The sequence below is a fragment of the Agelaius tricolor genome, unplaced genomic scaffold (genome assembly GCF_023055355.1).
Source record: "Agelaius tricolor isolate 1412-34295 unplaced genomic scaffold, bAgeTri1.0.p SCAF_12, whole genome shotgun sequence".
Lineage (NCBI taxonomy): Eukaryota > Metazoa > Chordata > Aves > Passeriformes > Icteridae > Agelaius > Agelaius tricolor.
The window spans coordinates 3,352,757-3,380,222 of NW_027269272.1; the positions used below are offsets into that span (position 1 = coordinate 3,352,757).

Here is a 27,466-nt window from a genome sequence, read left to right on the forward strand (position 1 = left end):
GCTGAGAGGCCTCAGGAACAAAATGTAACCAATGGTTATCTGCTGCTGTGGAATGTGGCAGGTGCATCTGGGATTGGTCTCATGTGGATTGTTTTTATTTGATGATCAATCACAGCCAGCTGTGTCAAGGCTCTGAGCAGTTTTTATCATTCATTCTTTTCTAACCTTCTGATGTCTCCTTTCTTCTCTTTCTTCAGTATAGTTTTAGTATATAATTTTCTTTTTATATAATATAATATCATATCATAAAATAATAAATCAGCCTTTGAAACATGGAGGCAAGATTCTCATCTCTTCCCTTGTCCTGAGGACCCTCAAACACCCCCACACTTGGCAGATTCAGTTGAGATGCAATGTAACACAGTGTAATAGAATACAGAATAATATAGTATAATAAAGTCATTCATTAGCCCTCTGCTATCAGTGGAGTCAGATGCATCATCCTCTCCCCTGGTCGGGGTTCCCTGTGAATTCCAAATGCTCCCAATTCCCAGGGGCTCCCTGGAAAGCACAGCACGGGCTCCCTCTGGAGGAGAAGCCAGGCTGGCTCCCACAGGACCATGCTCAGTGGAAGACTCTGATGTCTTGCACTCACCAGAGCAAATTGATTTTTCAATCTGTGCAGGGCTTTTACAAATGCCCAAGGGACCAACTGGAGTTGCAATTCAGTGTGTCAAAACGTGAGGGCATCACCGAGTCAGGGAGGACTGAAATAAACATTTACCTTGCTCACTCTTTAGGTTTTTTAATATTGTCAAGTTTTACTGTTCATGAGTAGTCTATGTTTCATGGCTGTTACATTGTTAAATACAGTTTCACTGTGACTTTTTTTAGAAATGCATTGATTAAAATCTCTTAAAATTTCAGAAATGATTACACAGCAAGAAGAACTTTGCTTCAAACTAGATGAAGAGGTGAGCTAAGTATCAACTCTGCACATCTAATTTCTCCAAGCCTCTTAATTGGTTCCCAAACAGTGCCTGAAGTATTCTTCAGTAGATATTTCAGGGCTAAAGCAAATAGTCAAAAAGGGAATAATAATTTTTGTCTCCTGTTTAAAGCTGAGTCACTCAGAGGAGATATTTGTGAATTAGTGAACATGCCTGGAGACAAACCTTTAAAAAATCAATGTGATCCCAAGTTTGTTGGTCTTGGTTTTGTTTTTTGGGGTTTTTTTTTAATTGCTTGTGAAGTCTGGGAGTTTTAATCAGAGTAAGATTTAAACACTTAAATATCTTTGTGGAACTGGTTCTGAATAATCTGTTGAAAGGCAAAAGGATGGAAGCCATGTAGCTGAAAATGTCAGGATAAATAAAACTCTCTAACATTACTTGCTTTGGGGGAGGGAAACTGAACCCCAAGTACATCTGATTTAGTATTGTGTGGAAATCCCCAAAACCAGAACTAAACAAGGGAAAAAAACAATTTCTTCAAATAAGATACACAGCACCAGAGAGCTGTAAATATGAAAAGGTGTCTGCTCACCCTATCGTAATGTTGTTCCAAAAATTCTGCACTTAACAACTTGTGTCTTGTAAGCAAATCCTGGAAGAAAGCACAAACCCAGCACTGTCACTAAAAACATTTCAACAGTTCAAAGACATTCTCACACACATAAGACATTCAATCCAAAATCCTGCTATTTCATTAAACACGTTTTAGGACATGAATGCAATTACCTGGACACTGCTCAGGATCTTGGCATCCCTTAGCAAAGATCTGTGATGAGTTTAATTCACAGAGAAACAGCCTGTGAAATTATCACTGAAGAGTGCTATTTATGGACCAAGGCTACACTCTGGTACCACAACTGAGGTTAAGACCCACCATTTCATCTTGATTAATCATTATGCTTTGTTAAATTATTTAAATGTAACTTATTGTTTACTGTCCCCATAACTGATTGCTTTAAGGACATAAAAATTGGGCCACAGACAATTTCCCCAGACAAAGCAACAGCATCAGATATCCTCAGGAGGAGCTGAAAACACAGATTTAAAGCCCTTGGCATGGGAGCACACCTGCATTCAGGTAATGCATGATACAGCTTACTCTCCAAAACAGGATTTTGGGGAGCAAATGTACTGTATTTATTTTCTCTGCACACAACTACACACAATAGAGATTAAGACCCACCATTTAATACTGATTAATATTATGCTTATTGTCCCCATAACTGATTGCTTTAGGGACATAAAAATTGGGCCATAGACAATTTCCCCAGACAAAGTAACAGCATCAAATATCCTCAGGAAAAGCTGAAAACACAGATTTAAAGCCCCTGGCATGGGAGCACACCTGCATTCAGGTAATGCATGATACAGCTTGCTCAGAAGAGGATTTTGGGGAGCAGATGTACTGTATGTATTTACTCTGCACACAACTACACACAACTGAGGTTAAGACCCACCATTTAATACTGATTAATATTATGCTTATTGTCCCCATAACTGATTGCTTTAGGGACATAAAAATTGGGCCATAGACAATTTCCCCAGACAAAGCAGCATCAAATATCCTCAGGAGGAGCTGAAGACACAGATTTAAAGCCCCTGGCATGGGAGCACACCTGCATTCAGGTAATGCATGATACAGCTTGCTCAGAAGAGGATTTTGGGGGGCCAACATAGTGTATGTATTTAGAGGTGTAGCTTGCATTCTGAGAAATGAGGAAGAACAGCTCACCCATGCACATCACACCTATTTTCCTCCCCTCTGCCAAGGCTTGTTTTCCCAGAGCAGCCCCCAGAGCAGGGGGTGCCCAGGGCAGAGAGCACAGGAGCAGCAGTTCCCAGGCTGCAGGAATTACCTTGAAGGTGGCGAAGGCGTCGGACGCGATGTCGAATGTGGACATCTCCACATATCGGAAGAAGTCGTAGAACTGCTCTGACCACAAGATGATTTTAGCTAGTGGCTCATGCCTGATGCATTCTCTGAGCATTATCCCACAATTGAGAGCAATTTCTGGAGATTCGTACCTATTCACAAAACCCAACAGAGATTCTTTAGGAGTTTATCAATTTTCACAAGTTAGCACTGCAGCACCACATTGCTAATTCCAGCCTTCAGTACTACCCAGTAAACAAACCCATCAAAATCAGAGGTACTTATTTCTGCATTCAACTCCATTTTTAAATATTTCTACTAAATACTGAGGAAATAGCTACCAGTTACAATTACAGCTAATTAAAAAGGATTTTCACAAATGGGGAAACAAGACTAAATAAAAATACTTTCTTTGCTCTCTTGTTCCATACTGGTGGGATTGCAGACATCTGGAAAAGCAGTAAATTATTTGCCTTGAAAGCTGCTAACTTAAACATGACAGAAATTCACATAAAACCTTCCACATGAGCACGAGAGGTTAACAATACTGGACATAAATTCAGATCTCCTCTTCCATTAAACCATTTTTCAGCATCACTGGCTGCTCTGCACATCATGGGGTTCCAGCTTCTGGAGCAGCCTCAGCCTCTCACAGGCCTTCCTGCCTCACACCTCCAGAATGATCCCTCCTAAACCAGTGGGAGCTAATTGAAATTCTCCCCAATTTCAGGAGAAAAGTATCATTGTGCATACTAACCATAACTATATTACCCTGAAATAAATAATTTTCATTAAACCCTGCAATACTCTCCCATTTAACCTGTCATGGAGATTTGAAATCAACTGAACTTTTTGCAATTCATGCCACAGTTTAAATTTACATAAATTTGTCTCAGCTGGATATCAGATGTAACATGTAAGCTGCTAAATGCCCATTTCAAACATCCTGACTCATCAATCTGAGTTTCAATAACCCCTGTGAGGATAAAGCTCTCTGAAGTGTTGCAGCCCCCATTCAACCATTTACCAATGAGAACATGCTGAAAAAGCAGTTTTCTCTCACTGCACCTCAAGTATCTTTGCCTTCTTTTGTAAATTATTTTGAAGACACACTGAATCAATAATTTCTTTTGCATTATGCCACAACTAATATTTTCTTTTGTCCCTCTGACATTTAAATGACATTACAGGCAAGTAATGCTAACAGCAAGCATATCCCACTGAGATGAGTGGCCCTTTCATACACCCTTGAATTATCCCAGTAAGTGGAATAAATACTCCTCAACTACAGCAAGCTTACCCAGAAGCTGCAGCCAGATTTATAAATAGCTATATTTTTTTAATTGTTTCTTAATGTTTGATGAGCTCGTCTGTCCCAAAATAACACAGTGGAATTGCAATTTTCAGAACTTTCTTAATAGATGTTACTAGAAATGCAAGCAATTATTTTCTGCTTTCATGTTTGGGAGCTGCAGCTCTACATGTATTCAGTATGGCAGGACCCTCCAATATCCAGCACTGCAGATCTTACAAGAAGAGAGGAAGAAACAAGTGTCTGACACAATATACCACAAATCATTCTCTTTTGGTCAGGTTTGTGGTGGTGTGTTTGTGTCAATACAGCAATATAAATCACTATGAATAAGAAGTCTAAGACAGGCCAGCAAACTGGAAATTATTGTGGTTAAAAGGAAAAAGAACAGCCTTCAACTGCTGATGAGAGTAAGTTCACAAGAGAATAGTTTAAAAAGGCTCAAATAGTATACTGAAAGGAAAATAGCTTACTAGCCCAGTAAGAGTATTTCAGAGTACTAACAGTTCTCAATTTTCAGTTCTTTTCCATGCAAAAGTAGATGGTTGGGGTTCTACTTCTTAAATTTTCCTTTACTTAGGGGAATTACAGACCCCAAAACCAAGGAAAGAGAAAATAAAATGAAGCATATTGCAAAGAAAGAGCAAACTTGTCCGAACTCACTGCTTCTCTCTGCATTTACAAAGCCCTTACTTCATGTAAAAGCAGATTTATGCTTCACAGTGCACATACCCTTTTAATAGCATGAATAAGATATTCTGTTGAGTGCAGATGTATTCAACTGTGGGAGTTCTTGTACCAATCTGTCTTCTGAGAATGTTGTTGAAAATTTGCGCAACATCTTTCTTGCCCTGTCAAAAACATCAGCAGTTAAACACAAAATATGGAAGTCCACAGGCAAGCTAACAATGAAACACTATCATCACCTCATGCAGCTGTGCTGGGGGTTCTGCAGTTCAGGCAGCCTCCATACTCTGATCCATACCAGATTCTCTTTCTTTAGGCCCATTTCAAATATGCCACAGCACTCAAAACATGACACCACGTTGCAGGCAGATCACATTCAGAATTTACAGAATTCAGAATTTACAGAATTCAGAGTTTACATTCAGAAGTAAAGCCAGCTGATGTTTCAGCAGGTATTTCTATGGAGCATCAATGTCCTGGGCTTATTTGGTATTTGCTTTTGCTAACAGCATAACAGTTTTTAACTGTGCTCTTGCCTGGGAAGTGTATTTCTTCAACATTCCATTATCCTCTGCCCTTGTCTAGGGACACACAATGCCACCATTAAGAGTGTGCAGAGCATTTCCAACTGCAGTGTTAACTCCAACTTAGAACTGCAACTTATGAAAGTGGAATAAAGAAATGAATGAATAAAATACACAGAAATCATCCACTGACCTAAAATGCAAGTCTCACATTTTTCAGTGCACAACAGCAGTATAAATAAGGCCAGGATGCTGGAATTCAGCACAAATTATACACACAAAGATTCACAAGCATAGCACCAGACAGCGTAAAAGGAACTGGAAATGTTCTTTGTTGGATAAATACACATCTCCTGTTTATTTCTTCTGCAGGACCACAGCTGAAGATGACAAACTGGTAGACATCTAACAAAAAGGTGATTATAAACATAAACAGCTTCCACTGTCATTCAAATGCACCATTTAAATGCCAGGTTTCTGCAATGAAGTGTCCATTCTGGACTGCACAAAGACACCTCCAGGATTATGTTATCAGATCTATTCCAGAAAAAGACCAGGCCAGCTTGTACTAAGCTTGGACCTGCAAATAAAGGCCTGTTAAACAACTCCACCTACAGGTTCCCTGAATGTTCTACACCAAACCTAGATGTATTTAATGTTTCTAGCTGTGCTGTAAATCTCCTGAGTAACACCAGGAAGCTTTTGAGTAAAATGTAGGGCTTATTTAACTAGCAAGAATTTTAAAAACATCATCAATTATTTAAAATTCTTTCCGTTTTCTAATCAGTGTAAAAAAGACTGCATGAGAAAAAATGAAATGTTTATGAAAACGTAGGAGGACTGGAGCTTTACAAATGGCATGTTTGCAAATTACCACAGACAGTTTTGCTGGAGTGTTGTTTTCAGGATATAAGAGATTGTTTGTAAACCCTTGTTTTCTCAATTACAATTCTATTGAAAGCCAGCCCAAAGCAACACCAGAACTCTTTGTTCTGACATGAGTAGAGCAGTGTTTGCAGGAATTGCTTTACTCAAACTCCACATAATATAATCATCAACTCCCATTCAGCAGCGCTGCTCACAGCGTGTGCCTGCAGTCCCCAGCAAGAACAGCATTTCCTTCTCACCCATCCCTGAGCTGCCTGTGGCACACTGCAACCCCACAGCCAGGTTTTGTCACTTTCTTGTGCCTTGCCAAGTGATCTCATGGCCCAACAAGGCCAACAGTCACCACAGCCAGAGGTGAGAGGGACACTGTGCTTGTATTGTCTTCCCAGCAGAAGGATTCAGCTCCCCTGGGCAAAAGGCAGTTTTGTTTTGGGTGGGCTTTTTTAATTCTTCATTTAAAAAATCCCAAAACAACAGGACAAAAAATCCAGTTTCACCAGGGATATATACCATCTCTCTCAGTGCAAACCAGCAAGGAGATAACTGGTGTTAGGATTGGTAAGGAGATGGCTGTGTTGACTGCTTTACTGGAAAGCAAGTTTCCAGGGAAGGGCAACACTTTAACCAGGCCTGGGCACAAGGCAAGAGCTGGACACTTACAGTTCTCTTCATTAAAACATCCCATTTGTTATTTTTCTAGTTTTTACTTTTTACTTTTCTATGGGTTGTTCTCACCATAGTACATTTGAGACAGTTAAAGAGTCACAATGAAAGTTCCTGCCTATTAATGAGCTGTCTATTCCTGTTCTACAAGGAAACCTTCTTCAGAAGTGAGACTGAAAGGGAAAAAGAGTTTAGTTTGTCACTGAATACGTGCAGCTATGGTGTTAAAACCAGAAAGAAAAAATTCCAGACCCATTCTTCAAGTTTAAAAACCACCAGAAAATCGAATATGTATTTCCATCAGTAATGGAAAAAATGCTTCAAATGCAGTAAACCCACACAGACATTTGGGATATCAAAGGCAACATCTGGCTGGCTTTGGAACAGCTGGGAAGCTGGAGCACATCTGGAGCACAGGTGTGTTGACATTAATTCGAGGTACCAACAATAGCTGGACAGTCTGCCAGCTGCCAGCCATAAAAAGCAGATGTGGTCCAGCCTAGAAAGCAGGAATGACTCCTTCTCCCTCCAAGGGGAACCATCACATCCTCCTGAAACACAGCAGCAGAACAGGCAGGAAACAACTCCCAATCCTTCCATGTCCCCTTAATGAAAAGCACAGCTCTCCTTAATGAGAGCAAGCCTGTGCAAATGGTTCTCATTCTTCATTACCAGGAGATAATGAAGGTTTCCTTTGCTAATAACTGGGCTGAGTAAACAGCAGGCTGATACCAATCTAGAGGTCAGCAGAATCCAGATGACGTTTCATGATTTCCTTTCTTCAGCAATTAAAGGCCATCCCAGTTCAGCATTCCCTCTCAGCTTTCCCAGGTTTCCTTGCTTATTTAACAACCTGAATGTTTTATGTATGGTATAAACACTTGTGTGGGTAGGGAAAAAATACCACTGTATTACAATGAAACACAAATCAGAGGGAGTTATGGGTGGGGTGGAGGGGAGAGAAGAAAGAACAGGGAAGAAAGCCATTGTTTTTGGAATGTCAAATTACAATAGGACTTTAAACTGTTCTGTTTGTTTTGTGAGCAACTTGTTTATGAACAATCCCATTTTTAAGCAATCTGAAGGGGGATAATCTTTATGGTTGAGGCTGTGGAGTGAGATGCATGGATTTGGCTCTTTTCCTAGACAACCACACAGCTCTTGTGAGACCTCAGGGGAAAGAGAAAAATCCAATTGTGCTGCAACATCTCATACCTAAATAGGATTTTTCTCCATGGTGCTAAATTATTCCATGTGATGTGGTGACAAAAGCCACAGAGGCTTGTGGAGAGATACCTTTAAATATAAGTAAGTATTGCTATTTTCAATTGATCAATAAAAACTCGGGTTTGTTTTTTTAATAAACAGAAAAAAAGACAAGGAAACCAAAAAGGTTGCATCACTTGTTTCTAAAGAGATAGAAATACTGGACTATTAATAAAACAGCTTTAAATTATGTATTTAAGCTTCTATAAATGTTACAATAATTCTATTATTTTTCCTACTAATTTGATGTAGCAAGATGAACACAGAGATACATCTTGCAGTACTATGGTTTGTGTTCACCACAGGGTTACTACTAAGAGATTAACCCTTCTGTGTACACAACTATTGAGAATTATTCCATAATTTTAAAAGAACTGTACCATCACATTAGAGGTTTACCTGCTTCAAATCCGTGTTGTTTGTATGTCTAAATTCACAGATTTTATATTCCATAGCTGCTCAGTCTCCTTCTAATGGATGTGTCATAACCACAAACTAAAAGCTGAAGACTGAAACATCTTAACCATTAAAGTGGTAGGAATTCAGATGTGTTTATATTAACATATAGAATGTAAGAAATGTCAAACCTCCTCTCTTACCTCAAAATCAATGAGCTGCAAGTCAGCTACTAGGGTACTAAGAAGACCACTGTTGTACAGCTCCTGAGCAAGCTGTGCCACAGCTTCTGTTTGGGGCTCCTTTTCATTTGTGCCATACAAGATTTCTTTCATGGCAACAAGGTTTTTTGAGACCTCCTCTGTCGCCTAAAGAAAATGGGAAAACAATACAGTTAGAGAACAATGCCATTTGTCCTTCTGACTGCACACTCCTTTATTCTTAACATCTGCAAACTTCCACTGGGGGGGAGGAATAATCAGGAAATGACAATCTGAGAAAAAAACAATAGATATTCTTTCTGCAAATAAGATTGTTATGAGACTGGTATTTTAAAAAAAACCAAACCAAACAATACAAAGCAGAGGAAAGACATACACAATTTAGTTACCAAAGGTAAAAATCTCTTCCTTTTTACTGCCTTTTAACTTCCCATTCAAAAATCCCCTAAAGAACAGCAATAGGATGAAAAGAACCTGACAAAATTTCCATTCTATAAAACAGTTGTGTAGGATCAGACTGGAAAACATGACATGGAGCCTCATGCCTGTGCCTAGGGAACTGCTCAGAGACACCTAACATATTCCTCCTGTAGATTTTGCACACATCAGGTTTTGCCAAATACTAGGCTTCCATTCCAGTTACTGTGGGTGAAGTCTTTCCAACAAACAAAACCTCAAGGAAAACCAACTTTAACTTTCAGGTTATCTCAGCACACAAGAACAACCTGGCCAACAGACCCAGAAAGAGATACACTCAAAAGGACACAATGAAAGGTCTAAAACCCTTCCCTGCCTGAAGCCAGACAGGTCTGACTTGTCACTTGTGAGGAATTCCTAAGTTGCCAGGATGAGCTGGAGCAGCATTTAGCAGTGGAAACACAGTTATTTCACAAGTAAAACTAAAAAAAAAAATAAATCAACAAGAATACTTCTAAACACCCACTTCTGAATCTTAAAACACAGTTGTATTGGACCAAAAAAAGAACTACTCCTTTCAATATATATGTTTACTGAGCTTGGGGGCAAAATGCTGAAAATGATCATCATAAATAGCTGGTTTAATTATAATGGTTCTTCACATGCCTAAAAAGTCTGAATGGTTTGTAAGTGCACTGATTTTTAGTAATTAGATGAACCTGCCAACCAAGTATGCATACACTTTAATGTAAAGTATTCATGATTGATAGCTTACAGAAAATTAATAAAGTGAAAAAATGACCCCTTCCTGGACATTGCCAGTCTTATAAAGAGTGTGTAAAAAGATTTCTCATTTGTGCTTTTTATCCAGAGAGGCTTAAGATCAGCATGACCCATGCACTATTTGAGCTAAAGCCATTCCAGCTTTGCTAGGTATGCAAGCAAGGATTCCATGACCTTTAAGGAGGCTCTGTATCATTTTTAGCTCCTCCACAACTTTCCAATCCCTGCTGCCTCCCTCTTCCTGTTACTTCAGAGTTCCTAGTCCAGTTGTCTCCTCCTCAATCGAAATCCCAAGGGATTTTCTGTGCACTGCTGGTAAGACAGCAAGAAGCAGGTGCTCAGTAAGACCACTTTGATTCACAGCAGCTCCTGAAGAGGTGAAATGGGAACAGCAGCTCCCCATGCTGGAGCAGAATTACACCACACAATTGTTCTCTGAAATTCAGAGGAAACAGCTCTTTTGTAGAAGAACAGGAACATCTGTCAGACATGGAGATATGAAGAGATATCTTTGATGGATGGCTACCAAGGGAAGAGGAAGCAAAGGCTGTTCCTGCACACTAATGTAGAAAGCAAATGAAAGAGGAAGAAAGGCAGCTCGAGGAACTCCTATTTCAGCTGAAAGCATGGCAGTATTGAGGGCATGCCTGGCATTAAGAAGGCCAGAGGAGAATTTGTCCTACCAAAAGCCCAGGGAAGAGGACAAGCCTCCCAACCCCAAACTTCAATAACTGCACTTGAGGGCTCTCCCTTGCTACCAAGACAGACACCAGCAATGGAAATGCTAGCAAAGCAGGCAGAAAATAATTCAGTGTCTCCAAACACTGATGGTTTATGAAACCAAAAAGCCTTCTAGCCCAACATGAACATTCAGTTTGGGAACTTCAGTGAGAGACAGGAGGAGTTCAGTGCTCCTCACAGCTGCCAAGAGCACCTGCACGTGCTCCACTGGAGCTGGGCATGGCACAGAGCTTTAGTGGGAAGCAGCAGTTAGGGACACAAACCACTGAGGCACTGAGGCTGGAAAGACCCTTAAAATCAAGGCTGCCACCAAACCACATCCCTCAGAAGCAGCACAGCTCAGGCTGGAAGGTACTGCCTTAGACTGCTGAAATTATTCACCCAGTACAGGTTCAGAGCTATATCTGGTTTATCTTTTTGATGGATGTTTTCATTAATAGTGCAGTTTCTGGAACTGCATTGTCCATGGGTAGAGAACCCCCAGGCACTGGGCTTCCGTGGGCCTGGAGACTGCCAGGCTCTCTGGAAATATTTCAGGACTGGCCATGTGTTCTTTATCTTTTTCTACTGCTCACAAACCCCAGATAATCCAGCTGTACAACTCTAGATAGGGGATCTGGGGTTTGCACTGCTTACCATTGAAGGAAATACTAAATTTTAGGGTATTTCACTGATCTTTCCAGAGACTGCAATAAACCATAGCTATAAAGATGTGCAGCTATTCTGGTGTAACACTCATATGTGTGACTCCATGGTGTCTGCTTTTATTTTTGAATAGTATCTTCCTGTCCTTCATAACCACAGAGAAGTAAATATTTTCTTTATTTTCCTTGCTTTGCATTTCACTTTTATAGTGTGGCTTGTCCTCAGGTGGTACCTCAGGAGGCCATCAGGATGCTCCAGGCAGGGCCACCTCAGCCCTGCCAAGCTGCCCAGGCTGTGGGCAGCCATGCTCCCAACTGCTCCATGGATGGACACCCCACCACCTCTGCAGGTACCAGTGTCTGACCAGCACACATCAAAGCACCTGCCTTGCAGCACTCCAGCTCCATTTCTGGGAATCTTCTGCAAACTGAGGTTTTCTGGAATCTTATATCAGTAACCAATGTCCATCAATGCACTACACTTCCATAAAATGTAACATCCTTATAGTTCCTCTACTCCAAAATTCAACATCAAAAGGATGAGAAATAAACTCTGACAAACTTCTGGAACCTCCTTACTCTTGTATATTCCATGAACTCTCAGACATATTCCAAATACAAGATGTGCAGACCTATTTTTGCCATTTCAGATGCAAAATGGAATTTACATAGTTACAATGAAAAATATAATGCTGCGTTAAATATTGGTGTGAAAAGCCAAGTAAAGAACCACTAAAAACAAACAAAATCAAGAAAGTAAGAGAAGCTTGGCTAGCATTACTTGCAAGATTTTCTAAGATACTGAGATCTAAATTGCCTAATGAACTGCTCTCTTTCAGGAGGGGACAAAAACTCCAGACAGAAAGATCAAAATACACAATGAGGTTCATCCAAAAACCCACGATCAAACGTGGAACTAACAATCAGACAACATATGAACAATTATATAAAATATACCCAGTACAATATATCCCCAGGGTGCATTTTATATATACAGAATACCTATACTCTCTATGTATTTTATAGAGAGTATAAGTATATATTTTATATAAGTATATATAAAACAGTATATATTTGTTAAAATTTTAATTTTTAAAGTATTAACATCTGTATTTATATGCTCCCAACACTGATTAGGAGCAACCTGAATTTTAGAGAAAAATTTCATGGCAAGTCATATTTGAAATGTAATGGTGCCAGAACATCAATACCATCTGAGGACAAGCCACACTATGAAAGTGAAATGCAAAGCAAAGAAAATAAAGAAAGTATTTACTTCTCTGTGTTTATGAAAGACAGGAAGATACTATTCAAAAGTAAAAGCAGACACCATGGAGTCACACATATGAGTGTTACACCAGAATAGCTGCACATCTTTATAGCTATGGTTTATTGCAGTCCCTGGAAAGATCAGTGAAATACCCTAAAATTTAGTATTTCCTTCAATGGTAAGCAGTGCAAACCCCAGATCCCCTATCTAGAGTTGTACAGCTGGATTATCTGGGGTTTGTGAACAGTAGAAAAAGATAAAGAACACATGGCCAGTCCTGAAATATTTCCAGAGAGCCTGGCAGTCTCCAGGCCCATGGAACCCAAGTGCCTGGGGGTTCTCTACCCATGGATAATGCAGTTCCAGAAACTGCACTATTAATGAAAACATCCATCAAAAAGATAAACCAGATATAGCTCTGAACCTGTACTGGGTGAATAATTTCAGTAGTCTAAAGCAGTATCTATCACAACTAAAAAGCATTATTTCAATAACCACTTAAATTGGCTGGATTTCAAAATGCTTACAAAAACATATAATTCCATAAATGTATCAGTAACTACATCAGTGCAGCAGCACACCTAAAGGCCAAAAATTATTGTATGATTTTCCAGTGAACATTTAGCATGGAGACAGCACAGAAAAGTTCAATTAGAAGAGAAGCACGTTGTCTCACCTGCCACTTCCTAAAGAAGGCTCAGCTTTACCCCTTGAGTACCAGCCCCCCACTGGAGGCCAGGCACATGGCTTAACCTTTAGCCTTCCTTCAAGCACAGATGAATTGTACACACACGCGTAACAAATCCAGGATTTTACTGCTTTGTGAATGACAGCATGAACTCCCTGAATGAAATCTGACCTCTGGCAGCCTGGCACAGCTGAGCCAAGCAGCTCTTGGTGCTGCCACCACACAGCTGTGACATCCAGGAGAGACAAGGCCCGTGCCTGCAAGGGCCAGCCTGCCTGGGACCACAGCAGGGCTCCAAAGGGAGCTGTGGGACAGGGCAAGCCAAGGTCACAGCGTGGTGAAGAACAACTTGATTGCATGAGTAAATATTTACCTGCAGCACAGTAAATGTGTGCCACACACCAGGGGAAGTGGGGTATGAGAAAAATGCTGGCATCAGCCAAAGAGGAGGAAGAGATGTGAACAAAGACTAATAACAAAGACTAACTAATGGAGTAGATCAAGGGGAGATCCTGCTTATGGGAAAGGAGCTTTCCTTTCCCTTCCCTTTAGGCCCCTTTCTGAGAGAGCACAGGCAATGGAGAACAAGCAGCATAAATGATGAACACTCTTCACTTATAAAGCACTTGACATCTCATTTCTCTTTCCAAATACTGACAGACAGCAAGGCACAACCCCTGTGCTAAGCACAGCAGTGCAGCAGCAAGCACCAGATCTGTGGACAGAGGGAGGTGGGACAAGTGAGCCACAGCCCAGCTCCTAAACGAGCACCACATGATTAAAAGACATTTCAAACCACCTGGAGAACTACCTGGTTAATTTTTCTCCAGTCTTCACTAAGCTCAAAAGCTAGATTAACATGTAACTAGGATACACTTGAATTTCAGATTTTTGATTATAAAACAAATTTTCCAGTGTTAGAGGGCAAAATGTTTCATAATTGAACAAGACATTACTATTGTTTTACCTCTTTTACATTGAAGAATATCTTCTATTTTGATTATAAAGAATGGACAGGAACACACACTGTCCAAGACTTAAACATCTTTATTACCTCCTTTGATTTTTTTGTTTCTGCTCAAAAAACATTAATGGTTGTAAATTTCAGCCTAAGCACTGAAAAAAAAAAATGAGGAATTCTGCTCAAGCATAATTACACTTACAACTTCCAGGGAAAATTATTTGTCTAATTTTCTTATAAATCTGTATTTCCAATTGTGCAACAAAATTGTCAAAGAGCATTCTCCACGTAGTAGCAAGCTCTGTATTATAAGAAATGAAAGTGTGTAAGAAAAGTAGGTAATCCCTTAACCCAAATGGGTATTTTATAACCAATACTGGGTATTTAGCATGCTGACCCAGCACTGGAATTGCACCATTGATATGTGACAGGCTGCAAAACCTGGATCAAACAGCAACAATGACAAGATTACTGAGACACACTGTATTTTCTACACATCCCATCACTAAAAAAGTGAAGTCATAAAAACAAGAACAACTTTTGCATCCTTCTCCCCTTTTAGTAATTTTTGTGCTTCATGTAGAGTGAGTTTTTCTATTTCTGTCCCACTACTAGCCCCAGAACTCACCCTGCCACCAGCACAGAATTCTTCTCCAAAGGAGGCCAAAAAGTTACACAGCAGAAAAGATCATCATAATAAAAGGGATAATGAAAAAGATGCCTAAATACTGACATATGGGCATAAAGAAATGTTTGTTCTTTTCTAATAAAGGCCACTGTCCTTGAACTCCAAATTCACTCCAGTCATTTCCACAGACTGGACAGGAAGAGGGCACAAATTCAGGGTGTCTGCTCACAGAGCTGTGCCCTCAAAGATCTGGTGACTGGTCCAAAAGACACTGCAGAACTTTCTCCATCAAACCAGCAAACTTCCTGAGCTAAGGAGTCACAACCAGAGTCACCTTCCTGAAGTCTTGGCTTGCCAAGGAAACAAACACTTCCTGATGAATCTCTGCATGGAGGTGTGGGCACTGGTGGTGTGGGTGCTGGGATTTATCAGCTCCTTTGTGAACAGCAAGGATGATGGGGAACAGCAGCACCATGCCCAGGCTCACTGCCCTGGATGTCAGGATTTAACTCTCCTCACACTTCACCCAGACAACGTGGGCTGCCTTTGTTCTCCTGCAGGCACAATGTGTCACCTTCTGTCTGACACAGGAAAAACCACTCCACAGGCTTAGCTTAGCATATTGCTTCTTGTCAGAGCAGCAGCCTCACAGAAACGAGGGCTTTCAAAAAGGCCAGCAAGAAGAAAAGGTAACACCCACCTCCAGCTGCAGCATGAGGAACACAGGCACACACCATGGGGTGAGCTGGTCTGCTCCCCATTAGGGGTCCCAGCAAAAAGAGGACACAAGAGAACACAGATTTTAAGACCAGGAACTAATAATGAGGCCAAGATAAAGGAGGCAGTGCCAAGTCTCATCAGAATGCACCTATCCCTCCTCTCCTTACAGAAGGCTCTTTTAGAGATAGAATAGCAGCAGCAAATGAAAACCTTCCAGCCTTCACACAAGCCTGCAGAACAGAATGTAACATTTTTTTTTTCTACAATAGGAGAGAAAAAGCATCAGAGCAAACTATTGTGGTACACTGCAAGACACCTGGAACATACCACATGGTGGCAAAGGGGTAGAAGATGCTAATTATTAAAGAATGGCAGAACTAAGATGGCAATTTAATTAAGACCCTTAGAAGTAATAGTGCCAAATTTAGGTGAAACTGAATGTAGAAGAGCTGGCCACACTCTGCTTAAAAATATAGGTGAACATGAAAAGATTGTGACTAACTCCAATATGGGACTCAGTGGATGCCAAGAGTGGCACACAATAGTTAAATAATTCTGGGAGAGGCTCCAAGGAGGGTGCTCATCTCAACCTCAGCCACACAGTTCACCAGGTGGGGAATTTCAGGTGGGATGGAGCTGCACACAGGATGACCTCTGAGGTCAGTTCCTGTAAAGCTGTAAAAGCCAGAGTGCCAGTTGAGAAGGAAATGACTGGGGCCAGATACACAGCCTGAAGTACAAGACACCCATGAAAAGGAAATTGCACTAGCACAGGAACTTCTCACATCTTACTGTGGGCTGAAGAAGAGGCAGCAAAGCCAAAATAGATTCTCTATCCATGAAGACACAGAGTTCTTCAGCTTCAGGAAGAGACACTTTGCTCTGTAAAGATTTGCATGGACAAGCAGAGACAGAACTACTTGTGCAGTAGTGAAGGCACTGTGGTGGTCACAAGACCAGAACACTGTACAGCTGGGAGCTGTTTATTAAAGGAATGCAATGTCCTCCAGTGCCAAATCATTTTAAATGTCATTATCAGCTGCCAGTGGCGTAAGCCAACCAGCCAACAGGACACACACCTGTTCAAAGGTACATAAATTACCCTTTATCAGAGTATAAACCACCAAAATAATTCCTAATTGTTTCAGTTTCGACAGCTGTAAATTCCCCCTTTCCCCCACTTTCAAATACAGTTTAGCAACTGGAACATCCCAACTGTACCTTTTCTGCCTTTTTGTCAGAGATGTCTTGTTTTTCTAGAACTGCCATGCTCTCCTTCAGGTTTTTCACTATGTCTGCAGGAGACTTGTGGGACTTGCCAAAGGGGAATGGCATGATTGCAAACCACAAGGTCTTCCTTCTGTGGCTCCTGCTTCACCTGGAAAAGGAGGAGAAAGAAAGTCCATCAAAAATAGAAACTTGAGTTCTGCATAACACACACAAAGAGAGAGCAGCAAAGGTATTCATACATGGAACAAATGATCCCTGACAGGTGAACTAGAGCTTGCCATGACAAACTTACATACTTGTATTTCTATTTCTTTGGAAGTACAAGATACACACTGAAGAACTCACATTAAGATAATCATCTTATGCTTCAGGAGCAAATTAAAGAGTACATGAATTATATCCAAAGCCACATACTGCACACAGGCCCCATATGGGCAAGACTTACAAGGATCAATTATTCCCATTAGTGCTGTCAAGCCAAATGCCTTCTCCCACGAGGTGTTTGACACACAGCTCCTGGTGTCCCAGGCCCAGGTTCATGCTTTTACCCAGGTTCACTCCATAATGAATTTGCAAATGCAAAGCAGACCCCAAGGTGTGCACCTTAGTGCAGGACCCACAGACACGAGCAGCAGCCTGTTCCTGTCACACACCTGGCATGCTCACATCTGTAACCATACTCAAATACAGTCTCAGCCTCACACATGGGAAATAAAATGTGACACCTAGCAGGGATACATACAGCACTTGAACACATTAAAACCAACACCTCATGTGTGTCTTTCTCAAAAAGATAAAACATGTCTTACAGGAGAAAGTTTCCTTCCCTAAAAATATCTGGCTCTTGAATCCAAATACATTTATTCTTCTGTATATTTACACATATTTACTTTCACACATACACATATACATACTCTCTTCTGTGTACAAAATAGAAAAGTACTACTGCAATAAAGGAGTGTACTGAAGCTTTTGTCACTAAACACATACACCCACATTTAAACAATAATAAAACCTTCTTACAAGTGAATCACATGAAGTATACTTCTACAACTCTAATCTAGCCAGAAGAGAACAGGAAATCCTCCATTAAAAATGCTGACAGAGCTACTTCTGCTAGACACAAAGGACAGCTGAAGCTGGCAGAGCAGAGCAGAGCCTGCACTGTCATTCCAAAAGGGGGATTACCCTGAAAGGTGAATTTCTATCTCCCTGCAGTGTCTGTGTGGTGAGGAACAAGCCAGCTCTAACCAGTCCATGGTAAAGGATCTTATCTGACACAATGCACTTTGCTCCTTGATTATAACACCAGCTCACCCACCAGGAACTCCACAACCTTACTCCTGATCTTACTCAACAGTTTTGATCAGGGATGAAAAATCCCAATGCAATGCTATTTTTGAGGTATTTTTATTTTTCAAACTCATAAGTTTGGTTGGCCCATGGGCAAAACTTTAAAGGGTAAGAACAGAAGAACTTGAATCTTCAGCCAAGTAAATTTCCATAAATAGAAATTTCAGGTAAGCAGTTACAGAGATCATACATTCACAGTTCCATGCCTACAAATGACTTAAAGCATAAGGTAGGTAGTTTTTAATTAGATTGCTTCCAGATAGAAGTATCAGCAGGAAGGCTGAAACAAGACCTTCCACCAGCCATTTCCATTCTCTAACAGATCACAAGGACTTTCTTGCATTTATTTTCTGGTATATGTCATTACAGTTACCTCTCATTCACAATCTGCATAAAGAAGGGTCTGTAACACTGAAATTACAAAAGCAAGAGATAAAAAGAGATCAAAAAGTGCCCACAGGTCTTTCTTTTGACAAGAGAATTTTATGCCTCAAACTTGATCACAGCTAGTGGAACAGAAGCCTACAGCTAAGCAAAGCACCACTACTGACTGTTATTTAATGTAATGAAAATACAATGGCATTTAAAACAATATTTAAGGAAAATTGTGGTATTTTTTTTCCTAGAAAGAGGAAGTGTGAAAATAAACACAATTTCCCCACAACATAGATGACACACCTCAGGCATCACAGCAACATTTTAAATGTTCTCTTTATCTCTCCCTTTGACTACTACTCTGCCAAATGAAGATGAGCCCTAAAAACAAATCTGGATTCTTTCATGTTTGTGTATCAGCACTGATAGTAACAGTATTTAACAACTACTCTGCCTATTCATTCTGGGTGATGGCTATACCCATGTAACAGACAAGGACTGGCTCATCCAAAAACCCATGATCCACATGGGTTGTACAAATATATCAAATATATCCCAGCACAAAGAGAAATTGCCAGTCTTGATTCCTTGGATTAGGCATTAAAACACAAGCAAATCCACTAGGGGTCAAAACAGCTGAGAGAACAAAAACATATGGAACCACAAAATCTGGTATGACAGCAATATACAAATAAAATAAATCAAACCAAAGAAAACAGCCCTGCACACTCAATTTCTATCAGAACTATGCTACTCCCAGAGTCTAAAAGACTACATGGATAACACAAAACCTATGGAAATACAGGATATTGATAAACAACTGTCCTCATGTGTGCCAAAGGTCTAGGTTTGCAAAACTTGATTTGCCTCTAGACAATGCCCATTTTTTTTCTTTAAATTAACAATAGTCTGTAGCTTTGATTTATTCCTAAAACCTTCCAGGTTCTGTGTAAATCAGATACATATACATGCATACCCAAGTCATAACAAGCTTCACTCTATATACCAGCATATCTAGTAGAAAATAATCAATTAATAACAGCTCACCAGCATACATTCATATTAAACATTTTCTCCCAATCCAGGTAAGTTCCTGTATGAACCTCTCATAAGCAATTTAGAAAAATCAGGAATGACTGTCAGCACCACTAAGAAGGAAAATCTACATCCTTGATTACTGAAGATGACATTTTGCCTCAAGGTATTTCTTTTATTATATAAAATGGAGTAAATACACTGTTTATGCCAGTTCAGTTTTATTACTGGAAGGAATGCAATGGCACTGCTGGGAACATCACCTGGGGCCTCAAGACTGAAGATCCCACAAACCCTGAAGCAAAATTCTGTTACTGAAAAACCTGGGCCACATCCTGCCAAAAAAAGAAAAAAAAAAAAAGAAAAAATAAAAGAAAAAAAAAGAAAGCAAGCAGGAGCAGTGCTTTGTCTCAAAGCTGTACTTCATGCAGGAGAACACAGCCAGGCTGTTCCTTTTTCAGCCCAGCAAAACTACCCCAGCAGCACTGTGGACACAATAGACAATGCCAACATCTGTGAGGCATCGGAAAGAGCTGCCACCACCACATCTGCAACACAACACAAAAAGGGAACAACATCAAATGACATTTTCTGTAAATAAGAATAGGCCTTACATCATGTCAAATGATAACTGATTCACAATACTAGCACCTGGTTGCCTTGCAGATTTAGGATAAAACATTGATTGTGGCTAAACAAAGGATCACAGGATTCCTGAAGGGTTAAACTGCCACAAGTCCATGGACAGCTCTGTGCTCTGCTGGGCTGCTTTGCTTCATCTTCCCTTCCCAGAAACCTCACCTCCATCATTTGTTACAAGAGACCATGGACAATATTATACCAACCTCAGGTTTCTCAGGCATGCCTTTTATTTCACCAGTATTCAAGCAGGTTAAAGGTACAAAATTTAAGGTCCTCAAAGCATTGGGGTCACAGCCACAAACAGAAATGTGATGTTACCAATGGACCATGTAACAACAACATGGCACAAGGCCAACCATGCAGAGCTCGAGGTTCCACTGACACACTCAGGCACTTGGGACATTGGGGCTTTTGTGATAAGCAGAGATAGAGCCCCACTGTTGCAGTAGTATATAACTTCCAGCTCTGTCAATGCACCAGGCAGCCATGCAGTTTGCTTTATCTGTAAGGCTTTGTAATTTTTGATTCACTGGATTGCCACACAATCAATAATGTCTGATTTAAATCTAATGCATTCTATATATAAGATTTCAAAGTGTCTGCTGAAGAAAAAAGAAACAAAACCCAGCATTTTTCTGTGAGGACAACCCTCCAGCAGAAAAAGAAATGCCACAGGAAAAAATACAGAAGCATGATAAACAAATTCCTTTTCTTTAATTAATTTAAATTCTCTAAAGAATAAATACATGTAGCTGAGCTTTTTTTGTTTGAAGGGTCAGAAAATATGCTACCTCTCTATAAGAGAAGTGTGTGCCACCATTTAAACCCTGATTGCTTACTAGAAAAATGGGGTTTTTTCTGTTGTAGGAAGTAAGTTTTTGTTACCATGAGATGCCTGCATTACTATTTTCAGAACAATACAGGTATAAGAAATGGTACAATTACACTCCTGACTGCACTAACATGTGTAGTTTCTCCACAGACAAATGAATTTGTGGCACCCAAGTCTCACCAGCACAGACTTTGAAAGGGAAGAAGGGAAAGGGACTAAATTGAATGGAAAGCCATACAGTATCATAAGCAAGGACACAAACTCAAGCCTTTTTACTTTATACATACCATGAATTTACCACAACATAAAGCTTAAGCTTTTTTTTTCTCTGCACAGAGTATAATCCATAAAGAAAGCATTATTTAAATATCCACATATATTCCAGCTCCAGAGAGCAAACCACCTATCCCCATGCAAAATGCTCCTTAACTAATGTACAAAAGCCCCACATTTCCAATTCTGTGAAACAAACAGGTGCAATAAACTCAATCCTTATTCTATTGTGGCCCTCATCATTTAATTGCACTATATTAACTCCTGAGCTGCATCTTTCTGCCTTGTTTATACACCCCAAGAGTTTAAGGTGACTGCTTTTACAAGCTCCTAATGAGGAAAAGAGGAGGAAAAAACCCTTCAGCTATTTCCTGGCTGCAATTGCACATGTTAAAAAACTCCAAGCCTAGTGAGAGAGCCCATGGAACATCCATTTCATGTGCACATAAGAAGAAAACTGCTGCAGATGAAACAAAACCAACATAATTTTAGTAAGGCCAAATAATTCCCAGTAAGGTTGCCCAGGGCAGATGAGCCAAGCCCGGAGTTGATGGAGAGGTCACAGCTCCCCCAGCTCCCAGCACCCATTCCCCTGTTCATGGGCCACTCACCAGGCTACCAGAAAACTAACATGCAAAAGGAAAAGAAACAATGAGTAGTGTAGGGAATGTAGAAAAACCATCCCTTTGAGCAGCAAGTAGCTGTCCATCAGCTCCCTCAGCTCCTGATCTCTCCAGAGGAGCACTTCATGGTGAGGCTGGAGCCAAATCAACAGCAGGGCTGGAGGGCCAAGGTCACTTTCCATCAGTTATTTTGAGAAGCCTGATATTTGTCCCAGTGCCCAGAGTGCTGAGTGATCCGACCAAAATGGCAGAAGACAAAGCCAACAAAAATGAGAGACAAGAAATAAAGATTCTGAAAGGTTTTTAAGACAAAGCACACAAAGCACCTGAGCTGTGAGCCTCAGCCAGCCCAGGGGATGAGGAGAGGCTGAGGCAGTCATGAGGGAAGGCACAGCAGCTTCTCCTCCTCCAACAGGTAGAGGGAAGCCCCAACTCCTATCCTGAAACATATCATGTGTCAGTTACCTTCCACAGGGCTAGTAACACATGGGAGAATGGCTTAAGCAAACACACTTAAATAAACTAATCCGTCTACAAAGGCAAAACACCAAGTTTCACAATAAACAGTTGGGGGTTGCACTGTAAGTGGATTTTTAATTGACAATTTATCAGTCTATGACTGACACAGCATGTTGCATCTTGCTAAAAAGGGGCATGCTGTTATTAAAAAAATATAATGCAGCAAGCTCATGTTTGTATTGATAGCCCTGATGTCCCTCACAACTCACTCTTTTGCTGAATGCTTCTTGATTAACAGGGATCATTAAGCCAGTATTGAAAACAGTAACATAAATCAGTTTTCTTGAGGTGTAATTGCTACGAGGGGCTGTTAGCTCAGCTAGAATTCACCACTGTGAAGTCTGGTTGGAATGATAAAACCAGGAACAGATCGAGAAATTATGCATTTTTAAAAGCACTGTCTCACTCAGACATGCCCAGCATCCCAAAGGAAGACTGACAGCCATGCCTTTGATCCAAGAACCATTTTTTATGCAAGCTACCATGCTCCTTGGGAAAAAAAAAAAAAAAACTTGAGTACTTCAAAGCCAGAAGCGACACCTTATTAGCTATTCAGCCTCTTGTACAAGATTATGAAATGTCACAGCTCTCAGGGTATCAGGAGCTGAAGTTCCTGCCTGTGCTTTGTCCCAGACACGTGCAGGACAGTAGCCAGGTGCCACTGGGAAGCAGCTGGAATACTGCTGCCAGCTCATCACTGCAAATCCCTGCCCAGAGCACAATTCCTGAAAGGCCTTACCACTTGTGAGGGCACAAGTGCAGTCACCAAGGGCAGCAGGCATCACTTCCTCCAGTGGGTTATTTCAGTTGAGTACTCACATTCCTCACTGAACATTCTTGCACATTTTTCATGTGCTGGGTTCTACTCCATCTTTCAGTATCCTCATTCTGGATGCATGGTTTCCCACTAGATTAAAAGATTTTAAGTAGTTCTTTTCTTTTGGATCTGTTAAATGAATTGAAACCCAACAGCCTCTCATCCAAAACATGTGTCTAGCAGAGTTTATTAATACAAGCTCACCTGCAAAACTTTCCTATCCCAAAGGAAAGGAGACTGATAAAAGCAGGAGCCACACCACAATGAACTGCTCCGTGCAGCCATGGCAGAGCATGGCTCTGCTTGTAAATGATAATTACTGGCAAAATTTAACAGTATAGTCCAGGTCTAAGGCATTTTTGCTATCCTCTAAATACTTCCACACACTTTTTCAGTATTTCTTCCAACATAACTTTAAAATGTGGATCAAAGAATTACACCAATGATCTGTTTGGATCTGTTGTGATATTGATAATTTTGTGAGGAATATAATTCATACATACAAGTTTTCCTGAAGGACAGGCATGTTCATCTCATACTTGCCATGTCCCACCCAGCACAGAACATTAACATCTTCCTTAAAATTCACTATTAACTTATTCTACCAAGTCTGCAGCACACAAAAGCTTTAATGTGATTCAAAAACAGTTTCACAACTCTGCATCACAGAATTATTTGTAGTGTGACCCACTTAAAGATTAAAATGGAAAAAAAAATCCCCTCTTTTAAAATGGCAACTTAATTCAAGGAAAAATTAAAATCATGAAGAAAAAATTTCCTCCTGTAAATTTCCAGAAGAATAGTGAAGTGAACAAAAAAAAAATTAATTCAATGGATTAAAAAAAAAGGGTAAGATTGGAAAATAAATTTCTACATAAACATGAAATTAATAATGCAACATAGCTTCTTACTTTCTGAATATTTCCAAACAATTAAAACCCTGGCAGTTCATAGCCCTGCGTGTTTCTTTAGCACCAAATGCCATCTGATTCCTTTCATTAAGCAAGCTTCTCTCTTGCTATTCAATTAATTTACTGATCCTTCTGCCTCTCCAAGAGCCTCCTTCTCCAGCAAACACCTGCACCATGCAGGAAAAAGAAGAGAGCAGCCACTGCCACTGGGCTGCACCAGCTCACTGCAGCCCCTAACACCACATTACACTCTGTGACTTGGAGATTGTTAAAGAAATTGCAGTTTAACACACAGGTACAGAAACGTGAAGTAGAAACTGATTTTAAATAGCACTGCTGCTTGTAAGGGGCTTCTGCATAAGCAGAAAAGCCTGTTAATACCAAAGCTCAGAATGTGAGATCTCAGCCTGTCTCCATGCAGAAGGAAATCTTATGACTCAGCTTCTTTCCCTGGTGTGCTGTTTAGGGTTACCCCACCCATCCATTCCCCCACAAACCTTTCTGCTATATTGCAATATGGTATACAGACAGGCATGTGAATGCCTCACCCATTCCTTGGGAAGTATATTTAAAAATTAATAAAAACAATAATAATCCTACACTTCATCACAAAAAACAACTATCTCTAGCACACTGGGCACAAAAACCCAAAGAACTTACCTGGAGCTTCAAGGAAAGCTGTCAGACAATATGCCCACTTCTGGCCAGGCAGAAGCTGAAACAATTTTCTCCTAACCTGGTATCCAGTCAATCCCCTGTTGGCTCAGTTGCCCATACTGCATCATCACAAACCCCAGAATATTTGTTACATGACAAAAAATGCTGCAACTCTGTACGTGCCATTCTACCCACCCTTGGAAGCAAAAATGCAAAGCAAGAGTCTCCTTTGGAACTATTTCTAGTGCTTTGCATTTATTATTCTCATTCCTTTCCAGAGGTTCTCTTTGTACCAGATTTTCTGATCTACATCTAAGGGTCAATTTTGAGACTGAAGCAGTGGCAAAAGTGGAGGCAGAAGGACACTGCAGTTTCATTTCTGATTTATTTCACATGGTGAAATACGGCCTGGAGTTCACACGTTCCAAGAACTCAACTGAGCCGAGTGTGAGAAACGCCCCAGGTGAAAGACAGGAAAACCAGCACCACACACAGCATGAGCACCACACACAGCATGAGCACCACACACACACAACACCGGCACCACACACACACAGCATCAGCACCACACACAACACCGGCACCACACACACACACACACACAACACCGGCACCACACACAACATGAGCACCACACACACACAACACCGGCACCACACACACACACACACACAACACCGGCACCACACACACACACACACACAACACCGGCACCACACACAACATGAGCACCACACACACACAGCACCGGCACCACACACACACACACAGCACCGGCACCACACACACACAGCACCGGCACCACACACACACACAACACCGGCACCACACACACGCACAACACCGGCACCACACACACACAACACCGGCACCACACACACACAACACCGGCACCACACGCGCACAACACCGGCACCACACACACACAACACCGGCACCACACACACACAACACCGGCACCACACACACACAACACCGGCACCACACACACACAACACCGGCACCACACACACACAACACCGGCACCACACACAACACCGGCACCACACACACACAACACCGGCACCACACACACACACAACACCGGCACCACACACACACAACACCGGCACCACACACACAGCAGGCTGGGGGAAAACATCACTTTAAGCACAAGCTGATCACATACGGAAGGAGGGTGAGAATCCCAAGTACCAGCACAAGGGAGGTGCACGTGCACTTTCAGCGCCTTCTGAACAGAAATTGAGAACAATGGAACTGCAAGAACAGGTCTGGGGATGCTCCAGCCACAATCCTCTAAGGCACAATTTTCTTTAGAGGATATTCTCTCAAACAAACACCTACACTCAGTAAAGCCATTCTCTACTAGCACAAATTCACTGGGTTGGAAGAGACCTTCAAGATCATCAACTCCAACCCAGCTCCAACACCTCCACTAAACCCTGGCACCCAGTGCCACATCCAGTCTGGTTTTAAACACACCCAGGGATGGTGACTCCACCACCTCCCAGGCAGGCCATTCCAGTGCTTTATCACTCTTTCCATGCAAACCTTTTTCCTAATATCCAACCTGTACTTCCCCTGACACAGCTTCACACTGCATCCACTGGTTCTGTCTGTTGCTGCCTGAAGGAAGAGACCAACCCCACCTGAGCACAGCCACATTTCAGGGAATTGTAGCAATAACAAAGCTAGGGGAAAAAAATCATAATTAATGAAGTATTTACCCAAATACAATTTCAATAAGAAGTGTATCCCTTTTAAAACTAACTTTAAAGAAATTCAACAGTATTTTTCCCATGGTTTCTTTACTTTCTTTGGAGACCATATTCTGTGGCCTGCTAGTAACTTCTAATGTTCAATCCAAGTTTTTTAAAATGTAACACAACATAGCTTTTCATCTAATGTACCTTAAGATAAACACATTTTTAACAAACATAACAAAATAAGATCACTTACAGAACAATATTAAAGCACTAACATTATGAGCAGTAAAGCAGTGACTGTGACATAGGTCAGGAACATCCTAAAAACACTGACTTAGGAACTGGGAAGAACACCAAGGAGTATCCCTCTTCCCACAGTGATTACTACTGGTCCCTGCCACAGGCAGCATGGAATGAACTCCATCCATCTCTGCTTCACCACACTCTGTGTGAGAAGGCTTTCCTTCCAAAATAATCCATTTGGGAGCTCACAATGTAAGCCTCTGTAGGTTACACTACTGTGGAGCTCACCTCAGCTCCACAAGGAACAAACCAGCTGGGATGACAGGCAATCAAACAGAGCTTATCTGCTTGGGCTCACTTCTGTGCTTCAGCTGGGCAGAGGTGGGGCTGAAACTGAAACCCAAGCCCAGCAAGCTGCACTGCAAGGAGCTGGTCACAGTCCACAGGGGGGGCTGAGACCACAGCTGACTCCTCAGCTCTGCCACTGTCACCTCAGCTGAGCTCTCAGTAGAGTGGCACAAAGATTAAAATGGAAATCACTGGGACATCAACGCTCATGAATCCCAGCTGATTCTCACTACACAAAACCAAGACAATTTGGTGCATGATCCAACG

The 27,466-nt window shown here is 41.1% G+C and overlaps 1 protein-coding gene across 1 annotated transcript in view; it reads right to left on the reverse strand.

Annotated features, from left to right (window-relative positions):
- The window catches only part of CAB39 (calcium binding protein 39), a 45,182-nt gene that overhangs the window by 5,020 nt on the left and 12,696 nt on the right, over nucleotides 1-27,466 (reverse strand). Inside the window, exons 2-6 of the mRNA XM_071437132.1 lie at nucleotides 16,857-17,013; nucleotides 8,766-8,930; nucleotides 4,871-4,989; nucleotides 2,810-2,978; nucleotides 1,486-1,545 (exon numbers count right to left, since the gene is read on the reverse strand). Coding sequence (XP_071293233.1) covers nucleotides 1,486-1,545; nucleotides 2,810-2,978; nucleotides 4,871-4,989; nucleotides 8,766-8,930; nucleotides 16,857-16,970 — 627 coding nt within the window. The 5' untranslated portion in view covers nucleotides 16,971-17,013. The remainder of the gene's footprint in view (nucleotides 1-1,485; nucleotides 1,546-2,809; nucleotides 2,979-4,870; nucleotides 4,990-8,765; nucleotides 8,931-16,856; nucleotides 17,014-27,466) is intronic.